We start from the raw sequence: 12,207 nt of genomic DNA on the forward strand, positions 1-12,207 counted from the left end.
GTGGCACACTTCAAGCGTTAGATCCTCTAGGCCTTGTAAAATAAAAATAAAATCACGACATGCCTTCGGGTTTCGACTATACATCAGGGGTAAACTAAATGCATGTTTCACAAAAACTTGAGTTGCTTTCCGCAGTACGCTAAAGCTTTGTGGTGAAAAGTACAGGCGAGCCAAGATAGTAGGCTATGAAATGGTTGCATCGACATATTAAGGAGTTGTATTTCCCACCGAAGCTTGGACCTTTCCTTTTAAGTTGCGCCTGTTCGAGCGTGACGATGTGTGCCGAGATGATCACACTGATGAAGTTTCAGTGTAATGTGGAGGACGGACCTACTGCATAGACCTGATGGTGCCTTTTGCTAAAAGCCTTATATTCTTCTCTTTATAGGTATCCGGTACAATTTCGATGTTCAGAAAACAGTCAACACTTATGAATATGGACACTGATGTAAGTTGGAACATAAGTAACTTATGGTATAGCCTATATCAGAAACGTTAAACCGATAATTTAAAACCCATTTGTATGTATGCTGTCCTAAGGGTGTACCAGACAAAAGTTTGAAGTTTCATCCAGCTGCTGTTTGGCATCCAGCTGCTCATGAAATGCCTGTTTTCTTCATTCTGCCTTGATCATTTCAGATGGAACGCTACAAAAAATAAATAAATAAAGATTCAGAGATTAACTTAGAAATTGCCAATGGAGAATGAACAGTTTAATACATGTATGTTGAACGGTTGGTTCGAGGTCACACCCAGTGATTTATCCAGTCTTACCAAACAGCATTCAGATTCTCCCTCCTCTGCTGCCCCTTTAATAGCAGTAATACGGAAAGGGCCTTTGACCTCCTATACCAAGCCCCTGGTGTTTTACTGTAACTTTTCAAGTTGCTACTATACAGCTCATCACTTATGTGATATCTTCAGTCAATGACCTGGGTGTTACACCAATGTAAGGTCATAGCCCAGCCTCAATGACCTAATTTGATTCATCTTCTGCGCTAGTTCCTCAGCCTGGGTCACCATCGCTCAGTGAATATCTCCCACCGGTCTGAGCTCTTTCGCGGGTGCCACTCTTCGACGGCCTACTCCAGCCCTGCTCATGGCCCAGTAAACAAACCTTTTCATCGCGGCCCTTAAATGACTGGGACAAGCGGTAAACGAGCTCCGAAGGCCGCCGTGATAATTGAAGACCGTCCACGCTGGGGTCGACAACGTCATAGCAAAAAGTGACGCACATGTGACCAGAGCTTTGGATAAAGTCAGCCATGCTGGAAAGGGAGCTGTTTGTTCAGTTATAGGCCCCTGTCCCCTGGGGCCAGATCTCTGTCCAAATGTGAAAGAAAGCTTATGCACCGGGCCGGGGCTTACATACGCATGCTATATTCAGCCCTGTGAGAGGTGGTAGGAAGAGGAATTTTTCAAAAGACAGTTTGGCTGGAGCTCAGTGAAACATGTTACGACTTGGTTAGGATATATCAATAAGTGCTAAAGGCTATGACGGTGGCTTCAGCAGAAGGTTTTATAACCGCTGCGAAGCAGGCGGATAAGGCGCTTATTTATTTCGAAACCCTGCAGAAATATCAGCTGCCTGAGCAGAGCATCAGATAATTATGTAAACGTGGTGCATGAAATTTGCGATGGTATGCACATTTGTAGAAACAAATAAACGGCAGAAATGACATTTAAATCAATGAAATGGCAGCGTTTCAGCCCGAGGCTCTTATAAGTGACAGTATAATAATCTTAGTTGTACAGGGAAAATCTTTTTCATTATATAGATATTTCAATTTCACACGCTCATACTATATTTCCCTTCAGTGATTTAATAATCCACGCCACAAATGCATTTTAACAATCTGAGTATGTGGGCTTGGTTACACAATGAAACGGCATACTCATGTTGTTGAGGCCAATATGTCTTGATTTTTCTTTTTTTTTTCTTTTTTGGTAATCATTTGAGTTTTATATCTACAAGAATTGCTCAATTAATCTCATGCTCTCTTCATAGGTTTGGTATGACTGAGATCATTCCCATCTAGAAGGATCTTGAATTTAAGAGATTTTATTGTGGAAGTCCAGTCCCTGTCTACCACAGTGTTCACCATGAGCCAGCCCCAGTAAGTAGAGTACAGTTTGCACCATCTACTAGTTAAAGAAATATGTTGAGTAGGCTGAGAGCAAGGTGATCTAAGGAATGGCTGCATTGTACACTTAACGATGGCAGTGTACTGTACAAGTGTATGTGTGTGAGGGTGTGTATGCAGAGCTCATCTGCAATTGTGTCGCTGATTAGAAGTTGCTGTCTTTGCAAATGAAAGGTCTTTTTCCTCCTGCATTCATGTGGTATGTTGTATAGAACTCAGCAATTCTGGTTGAGAACTAGATCTTTTGATTCAGTTACACCAAGGTCCGATCTAGCGAATACTCTGGTTTCCTGATTCATTTCAGTCCTCTAGTGAGATTCACAGTCTGCAGTGAGCACAGATTTGCCTCCTTGCCAAACTCATCTGCCTTGCACAAAAACACAACAAAAGTGCTTGTTCAATGTAAAGACGTTTTCATTGTCATTTTTCGAGCAAGATAAAACTCAACTGAAACCAACTATTTAAATGTGCTTTAAAAATGCGTGCAGATAGCATCATGGTCAAAGCAGCGTGCAAGCTTTTGTTGGGTGAGGCCATACAAAGCCATCCTCTGCTCAGTGTGCCGCAAGGCCCAGTGGGGGTCGGCGTGCTCTGCCACTCCTATACCCTTGTAGGCCCTGACCCCTTTCCCTGAGCTGGGATCAGCAGCACGCAGTAGCTGTTATAGCCACCTCAGCTGGAAAGCCCTCCAGGAACATGACTCTGTACTCTTCCAGCTGCTGGCGTGACCAGCTCAGCTAAACAAGTCGCCCTTCCTCCCAGGTCAGCATCCAATAACCAGGTTAACCTTAGCCAGTAAAAGCAGGGTCAAAAAACTGATAGAAAACTGTAGAAAAGGGAAACACTGACACCACAGAGGGATCTCAGTGGTTTTATTAGTTGCTGTTTGGTATGATTTGGTGTTTATGTTCCCATTTGTGCATTGATGGTAGCCTTGGTGGCTGGTGCAGTCAAGACCTAATGATGTAATTCTAAAAGGATTTGAGTGACAAATTATCAGTCTCGTGTCTCACATGAGGAATTAGAGGAGAAACACTCTAGTGAATGGGGGAAACCCATGATGTTTTCCCTGGTTGATTGAGCTGTGAATTGGTGTAGTTTATGTTGTTGAACTTTTCTTCCTCCATGGAGATGCTGTATGAAAACACATGAGAAATTCTCCTGCAGTGTTATCTCAGCCCGGCTATTTTTGTGCTGCCGTAGTGCCTCTTGGTCTAAAGGAGGACAGTATTTTCTCTCTCTTTCTCTCTCTCTCTCTCTCTCTCTCTCTCTCTCTCTCTCACCATTTCCCTCTTGCTCTCTTTTTCTCCCACTTTCTCTGATGGATGGAGCTCTATTTGTATGTTTAGTGCCAACGAGTCATACTGACTCACCATTGAGAAATACCCACTACTTCAAAAGTTATCCATGCTTTTGAAGTTTGTGTGAAGGTAGTATTTAAGCTTTGTTATTGTATTCACAAATTGGAGAATTTGAGAACTGAGAACTTATCATGCCTGGCTATTTCATAATTGAGCTATGATATTTGGGTAGACACAAACAAATTGCATTAGTTACTAAAAACCATACATATTTTGACCTGAATAAAATGATGTTCAGGATGTCTCTATGCACTTTGAATTGCCTTTGTGTATGAAAAGTGCTATACAAATAAACTTGCCTTACCCTTGGCTTGCCTAGGATGAGTTTATCATTGAATACAGCCTGCCGTAGTAGATTGAGTAGGACATTATAAAAGTGGTTTCAGTGCTTCTCAATGTTGAGTATATGTTCTCTTTGACCAGACCTTATCAGTATGCCATGTGTGTCCTTCAATTTACTATACAGAAAAGAGTAAGTGTGTGTGTGTGTGCGCATGTGTGCTTGTACCATTTATTGACATTCACACATATGCCTCCAGCATGCATTTTGTAAAATGGGTCAGCTAATATTTAGCCTTCACTCTCCTATCTGGTAAGGCCTTTCCTGTTGTGATGCCACACAGGCTGATCGTTGGCTTGTTGCAGTGTTGGTCATATTCAAGTCAACTACCCCTGACTGTTCTACTGGGGAAGCCAAAGCGTTACCCGCCCACACAACAGCTATATTGCATTGCATTACATTACATTACATTACATAATTCCTTTGCTGAACATATCCATCTTTCTAGGACAGTTCTCAAACATTGATCAATGTTTGTTTTATTTTTATATCAAAACCAGTGAACTGGCAATATGTTCTGTATAGCTCACTTTCAATTGGTCAAATGCTCATCATAGCAGAAGTACACAGTTTCAACCACCTTGGTTTTTCTGTTTTTAGACTCTGTCGTCCCACTCGACTTCCCGATCAATGCATGACACCAATACTGCAGTCTTATTATCTAATCCGTATAAGAGACTGATACTTGGGGCGCGAGTGTGTTTGCTGTCAAGGCCCCTGACCCTCACTGCTGGTGCCTTGAGCCACTGCGTACGGACTCCTCTGGACAGTGATGCTCAAGCGCTCTCAGAGGCCACAGATGTGACACTCGTGCTCGATGAGCTCTCTTTGCTAATCAGTGCCCTTAGCTTGCTTCGTGCAGGGGGCTCGGAGGCTTCTGAGACGCACCTCTGCTTCAGCTTGGGTGGTTTATATCTGCTGAAGCAGTGAAGGCTTATATATCAGGTCTGAGATGCCCCCAGGTGCGAGTGCGCAGACGAATCCAAAAGGGCTGACGGTGTCTTCATGAATGCGCCACATATTGATGAATATGACCTTCTGATGTTACGTAATGGCATTATGTTTTATGCACTGCTTAAGATGAATGATACCTGATGGAATTTCGTGTGTTACTTTAGCTTCTCCAAAGCAATGTTCAGCAATATGCCAGTTTAAGGCATGGAATTACATGATGCCAGTTTAAACCAGGGAATTATTAGTTAAGCATGTATTCACTTCATTAGGTACATTTACTCTATAGCTGTACCAAATGGGCTGCCATACGTTTCACAATCAATTGTAAATCGTCATCCACCACCTCTGGTACCACCATCAAACTCAGAGGTCAGTTGACTGACTATAATGTATGTTATGTCAACTTTGACTGGCCTCGCCTATTTTTTGTGTGACCTGGTTTTGACAAAAGGGCATGTGTTAGCTGAGTGCTTTTAATATGCATTTAGGTTATGAATTCTTATGAAATTTTATATATATATATATATATATATATATATATATATATATATATATATATATATATATATATATATATAGCATAAACACCTTTTGCATGCAGTATAAGATTATATAAAGATTTGATAAACTGATATATAGCCATTGAAATGTACATTAACAAAATATCCAGACATTGTCTGCCCTTTATTGAAGCACGACATGCGTGAAAGAGGCCACTGGAAACATGGCATAGTTGCAGAGAACTAGACAAGTTACCAAAGAGCCAAGACAGTTAAACTCTGAGTACACTGAGAAGACTAAAAATAGCCTGTAGAGCTACAGAGCGTGTGCACCTAATAAAGCAATAAGTCATTGTATTTCTCTACACATGAGCTTTATATTGTATATTGCTAATTATGGCATAAGTGCTACTTAACTCCCATCTGAAGATGACAGACATTTATTTTGTGGATACTCACTAGATTTCCAAGTGCTGAAGTGTTGTGAGAACGTATAAGTGTGTATGAGACTTTATCCTCTGAGCAATGGCCCAGAGACCAGGACCTGCTCCAGTATGTTCTATTGAGAGCATGCATGTAGTCAACTCCTGTGTGTGATATTTCAGAGTAAATGCCATCCACTCACCCCTCACACACACAGAGAGAGAGAGAGAGAGAGAGAGAGAGAGAGAGAGAGAGAGAGAGAGAGAGAGAGAGAGATTTTCATATTTTAAAGATTTTCTCATGCAGGTGTGGATGCAGAGTGGCAGTGCCCAGTGCCTTGGGTGCCCTCATGTGAAACACCATGCTGAAAAAATGTTTCACTCTCTCACGGGGTGACGCTTGCTTAGAACTCAGCTTTACGACAGAGTGTGCTGAAAACAGTTCCGTAGATATTAAGATGAGTTTTATGCTAGGATTTTGCCATTGTTTTTTTAATTTCTAAATGAACTGTGCAAATAGAACAAAGAATTAAGCATTATATAATATCTAAGTGTGAGCTTGAAACTATAGTAACTGTTTTAGTTTCATCTCTGGAGCCCAACATGCAATACTGCTGAGGTCGTTTTTTCCATGATACGCCACGATGGTTGTCCTAATTTAGGCCGGCTAAGGATCTGTGAATGTTTTGTGTATTTATTGGACAGGTTTTATGAGTACATTTTGTTTGAACCACTCTTCCTCCAGGCCAAGTGTGACAGTTTGGGTGGCACTATGGGGGCTTATTTCGTCACCTTTGCAATGCAGGGCATTTTCAGTCTGTCAGTGAGATTCAACGCTCCTGCTAGCACATTGGGCCAAGCTTGGTACTCACCCCAGGCCTGCGCCTTTCTTCTCCTGGCACTTTAGCTTTGTTCTCCAGACGTTTCTGTGTTGGTGTTCACAGCGAGGAGGAAGTGCCAGCTGCTCCACAGACGCTCTCGACCCACAGACGCTCTCAAGTCACAGATGTGCTCATTTCACAGACAGTCTCAATCCACATATGATCTCCAGCCAAAGATATACTATTATGGTGCCAACATATGATCTCAATCCACAGATGTTCTCGTTAAGCACAGGCTCTTGATCCACAGACCTGCTCACTGCACAACCATGACAACATTCACGTCTCACAAATCCGCTTTCCAGGATTACTTTGCCTCGGATCAAAATAAAGCTTCATCCTTGGAGAGTCAATAATGGTCATCTGAAAACCAACTGACAGGAACTGGAATGTTTTGGGCAGTTCTAATGAATTTGTAAACACCTCTTAATTAATGTGATGCATTTCTTGTTTTATGTGTCGTGTGTGTGTGTGTGTGTGTGTGTGTGTGTGTGTGTGTGTGTGTGTGTGTATAGCCTTTTATTAGGCAGGCTGTGTACCAGATGGGCCTCCCTCCCTGTCAGTACACTATAGCAGTTTATGCAGTGTTTGCTCTTCTGAATCTAGTGTTTATTTATTACTTAAGATAAAAAAAGAAAGTTGCGTGTTTACTGTGTACGTTGCACTTTATAGTTGAAGCCTGTGAAAATCTGTCCTGGTGCTGAACTAACTAGAAGTTAGTCCCTGTGGGGATCTTTTGTTGTTCTGTTTCCATCAATCCTCCTTTTCTGATGAATGACTCTAGGATGTAAACTCACCGGGGGCAGTCCACTGTTCATTTGGGGTTGGACGGTGGGAATGAAAATTGTTAAATTGTTAAAGAAGATGCTTTAAAAAAACATTTTTATTTGTGTTTTTGTCGAACTAACATCTTCAGTGTTATTATATACCTCATTCACCCTGCTGTACGGCATTCAGAAGAACGTTCAGCTCTTCTGTTTCCCTTCCCTATCAAATGTTGTGTGAGTTTTGAGATTTTCTGACTGTTCTTGAGAAATGGTGGTATCAGCACGGATTCCCTTCAGGTCCGTCTGCTCAGCCTTTGCCTGTCATGCAGAGCAGTGGGCGCTCCCAAACTGCTACCGTGCCTCCGAGCCACTAGCCAGGCCTCCCGAGTGCCTGGCACTGCTGAGCCTTTGCATATGATTAATTGGAAATGTGATTTTGACACCCGGATCAGTCAGGCGTGATTAGAGCTCGCTGGCATCGGATGCCAAGTATGCAGATAGCATCAGAGAAGACAGTTGCGTGCACGCCGAGCCTGGCAGCCAGCTGAAGTGCAGGTCGTCAAGGCCGAGGCAGTGAGGGGTGGAGGCAGAAGCTGTGCAACGCAGGAAGCAGTACTTCAGTACTTCAGTACTCAACACCATACTGTTCTACAGCCTTTAACCCAGTGTACTAAGTATTTGTGTTCATTTCCATTATGGTGCCGAGCATGGTGACTGTTGTTGTTCGGTTGGGTTTAATACTCGATTTGAACAGATTTCCTCCAGATCAGACAGAAGGAATCAGATCAAGGGTGCTGTATTTCCTTTGAAATCATGTTGAACTTTTTTAGAGCATTAAGCTGGTAGCTGAAAACTCCACGCCACCTCATGGCAGAAAAAAAACCACACAGAGGGTTGAAAACTGAGGACGCAACCTTTGGGCAGCACACGTTAAGTAGGAATTAGTCATGAAGCGTAGCAAAACTCTCTCCAGTTCTGACTGCATTAACATTCCCGATAGCGACTCAAACCCCACACCGACGTATGCTGCTGAACTCTCTCTCTCTCTCTCCCCCCTCCATCAGAAAGGCACTGTGCTTTCTTTAACCTGCTCATTTCCCTTCTACCTGCACATACTCTGAACATACTTCTGATTCTCTTTTGCTCCTTCGTACTTTTAATCAATCCCCCGCCCCCAGCCTCGTTTGGCACAGAGGCGTTATTGATGTCCTCACTCGGAGTAGGCTGGGACGACTGCCAGGCAGCAGCTCCAGTGCACATCTCTTCTGTCCTTCCCCGCCCTTGATTGAGCCATTTTAAGGAATGCGAGTATTGATTTGGCTTATGAGGGTAGTGAAGTCGAGTGTCGTTATCACTGCCACTGTGCTGCCACCATGCTACCGCCAGACGGGCCTGGTCCGACTGGCACCTACCTTTTGGTGTTTTGGTTGACAATGGTGTGCGTAGCCAAAGTAATGTGCAATATCAAGGTTGTTCACAAAACAAAGAACCGCGTGTGGAGTTTGCAGAAGGTGTACATTAATCGCATTGTTTGTGCTGAGATTGAAGAAGCAATTCCACACTGAGAACGTGAGACGAATCCACACACCTTATCCAGTCAATCAAGGGCAAACATGACACAGCGCATGCAGGGTTTTTGTTGGCTTGTTTGTTTCTGCTTTTTCATTTGATACATTTTTTAAGGGATGACTTGCAAATAGATAATGAATGTAAATAAATATGTTTAAAAGGGAGAAATGTCTCCTTAAAGTAAATTGTGAAAAGCATTTTTAGACTGTTAGTCATTCAGATCTAATTGACTAAAGTGTCATTTAATTCTGCACAGATTGAAGGTCACTCATGCAGTTTTGAAGCAATGAGTCGTCTTTTTTTTTTTTTTTAAATAACAATAATGTATAATAAAAATTAAAAAATAAGTATTTAAAATAAGTGTTCAAGCCTGATTTTGGAATAATAGCTGAAGCAAGAATGCTTCACTCTAACAGAGATGCTTCATTCTTCATCTTAAGACTCATAATCAGTCTTTTATTTTCATATTCAGTGTGTCATCATGCCATTTGTTCACAAAGTCTTGTGCTAGCTGTAGTTTTGCTCTGGGTCTGACCTCTGTCTCCCTTTGGGTTTGATCTCTGTCTCTCTCTGGGTCTGAGTCCTGTCATCGTGTAATAAAATTCGATGGCTGTCAGTAAGTGGAAGTGAACTCCTGCTTTGGCGGTGCAGTGCAGCATCCTCTCCTGTTGTGGCCCATCTTCTGTTTTTCATATTCCACGTTTCCAGTACAGATGACAGAAAGCATACTCCTCGTCCCTGACCTCTGCTGATGGTGTAGGCACAATGTGCACTCTAATTTCTTGTTCACGTTATTTGTGTTTCCTTAATAGGTTAACCTAGCACACCCTCCACTCCAGCTTAACAAGATCACTGCCGTGGGCTGATTTACTGTGGGTGTTTACCATTTGTCCAGGACTGTTATTTATCTGTTTGTATCAGGTTTTTTTTCTTTTCTTTTTTTTCTTACATGATTCATTTCTGAGGAACCGCTGTCATTTGCAGTGGTATGCAACTTCAAAGCCCCTCAGTAACAACACGCAGATGCAACGCTGCTTTCAGTTAGATCCTGTCTGCTGGATGAAATCTTCCACAGTTTGTGGTCAGGACCAAATTAAAGGACTGTATATACCTTTTTCCTTTTTTTTAAACTGCCTGACTTTGTAATAGCACTACATAAGTTCTGGTCTTACTGGCCCTTTATTGTTTGGAAAGAATGTTAATGTGATTTTGACTGGTGCATTATTTCTGAAAACTATGACGTAATTCTTTTGATCTAGTATACATCCATTGATTCGGTATTTTCATAGTATGGAAGTCTATAAAACAGTTTCCATCCTGTTTTTGGTCAGAGATGAAATATTATTGTAATTGCTGCACAATATTCATTGAAACAGCCAATCATTATTTTGTTTATTGTGAATTTATCGTAAATCAGAACTTTGAACTTTGTAGATGTTTTGATCCTATTGATTAATATATTACTGTGCAAAATCAGATCACTCCATATAATATTATAGACATGGCTAAGCAAGTCAATCCCTATATATTACAGAGCACCTTAAAAGACAACCACCGTCAGCTTAGTTAAATGATTTAAATGATATGACACAAAGAAAATAAAGAATGAGGTAAACCATAGTTATAAACAGAAGCTTTAAAAAGAAGTCAAACCTAGTAGTTTAAGTGGTAACAAGTGGGGCGAGGCTAACGCAGGAGCATGCTATTTCTGTTCCTGATCCAGTCACTAATTCAACAGTCGCTTTCTGAACCGGCTTCAAACATGACAAGATTGTCCAGCAAACTCTAGTAGAGAGGAAGTTACAGTAATCAGAAATGGTTACAGTATGGGAGGAAATAAAATCATGGAAAAATGACTCTTTGCACATCTTTAAAAGACAGGACACATTTTAGTCCTGTTATTTTGTTATTGTAGTACAGTTATTTTGATCTGAAAAAAGCTAATTTTTATCTGTAGCCTGTAAGGTTCATCTGTACGTTGCTGTGGCTCTAACATTGCTCCATTTATAGTCCATTTCTCTGACGAGCACCATGGTCAGTTCAGCATGGTTTCACTCCGTAGCTGCTCCACTTACTGGTGTTAGAATTCAGCATCGTCTCCCAGGAACCTGCTGTGTGACTGAGCCCCCTGTGTGTGTAGGGCCTCTCAGCCAGCCACTGCACCCGACCTGGAAGTGATCTCGCAGCAGGTGGAGGACGAGGGCCAGGGCACGGCTCCCATGCAGCTGGTGAGCTTCGCTTACAGGGACCTGCCGTTGGCCGCTCTGGACATCTCACTGGCTGGGTCTCAGCTCATCTCCAACCTAGAGGAGGACAACAGAGAAGGGTAGGAGAAATGCCTAACAACCGTTACCATGCTTTTCACACCTTAGTCACCATTTAGTTTGTACACACACACACACACACACACACACACACAGAGGAGGTCCCACCTGTCATTGTGTACTGTTCCCACAGGGATATGGAACATTTTATTTTGACCTTTATTGTACTACAGTATGAAATGATCGCACTGAGCAATTAGCCTTCTGTATACTACAGTACTGGTCTGGATGATGCAACTGATTTAAACAAGCAATTTTTTAGAGAGGGCCTAGATTTCATTCTGTCGTCTGTAATCATTTGATCTGAAGGCGACTCCCATTCAGGTTGTATGAAACTCCGGATTCAGGACAGCGAGAAGAGACTGAAGCACAAACAATCCTACACATCAGGCAGAGCAGCCTGCTGAGCGGCACGTGTGCGCACTTGAGACACACTCGGGGTGTGGTATTTCTGGAATTCACTGACTGTTTTTTGTAACAGATGAACTAAAACACGGGTTGTGTTGTTTGCATCCAAATGATCGCTGCTTGAGTTTCACTGATCTCCAAGAAAAGGAGAAAAAAAGAGGAAAGGAATTGCCGCAGTTTGTTTGCTGTCGGCCAGAACACGTCACAGATGTGCGAAGCTCCGGCACGTTTCTGACGTTTATGCTGCCATGCTCGTCACTCACGGCTTTGACAACCAGTATGATGTCTGAATGTGAACAATGAAAATTACTGAGATGAAATCCACTTATAAAGCATTTCATCAAAGGCCCACTATCATCGTATTCATTAATAGCTGAAACCCAACTCTTGACATCTTGGACTTGGTCGGCATGGCGGACCATTACCATAATTGACTCTGGACGAAACACAATCCATAATCTGAGTTGACAGAGTCCATTTCTGTCTTCGGTCTTTCTTGAAGCCAACTACAGGCCATATTATTATACATGACATTCT

General features: G+C 42.2%; 1 protein-coding gene across 4 annotated transcripts in view; it reads left to right on the forward strand.

Moving 5' to 3' along the window:
- Positions 1-12,207, forward strand: part of tmem266 (transmembrane protein 266) — a 39,615-nt gene that overhangs the window by 1,061 nt on the left and 26,347 nt on the right. For 2 of the 4 annotated variants that reach the window (XM_035519777.2, XM_081712005.1), the window contains exons 2-4: positions 389-448; positions 2,009-2,117; positions 11,079-11,264. In XM_035519777.2, the coding sequence (XP_035375670.1) occupies positions 2,104-2,117; positions 11,079-11,264 (200 nt within the window). In that variant the 5' untranslated portion in view covers positions 389-448; positions 2,009-2,103. The remainder of the gene's footprint in view (positions 1-388; positions 449-2,008; positions 2,118-11,078; positions 11,265-12,207) is intronic. The other 2 variants (XM_081712004.1, XM_081712006.1) reach the window with 2 other exon arrangements.

The sequence above is a fragment of the Electrophorus electricus genome, chromosome 4, assembly GCF_041902795.1.
Source record: "Electrophorus electricus isolate QZ-2024a chromosome 4, ASM4190279v1, whole genome shotgun sequence".
Classification (NCBI taxonomy): domain Eukaryota; kingdom Metazoa; phylum Chordata; class Actinopteri; order Gymnotiformes; family Gymnotidae; genus Electrophorus; species Electrophorus electricus.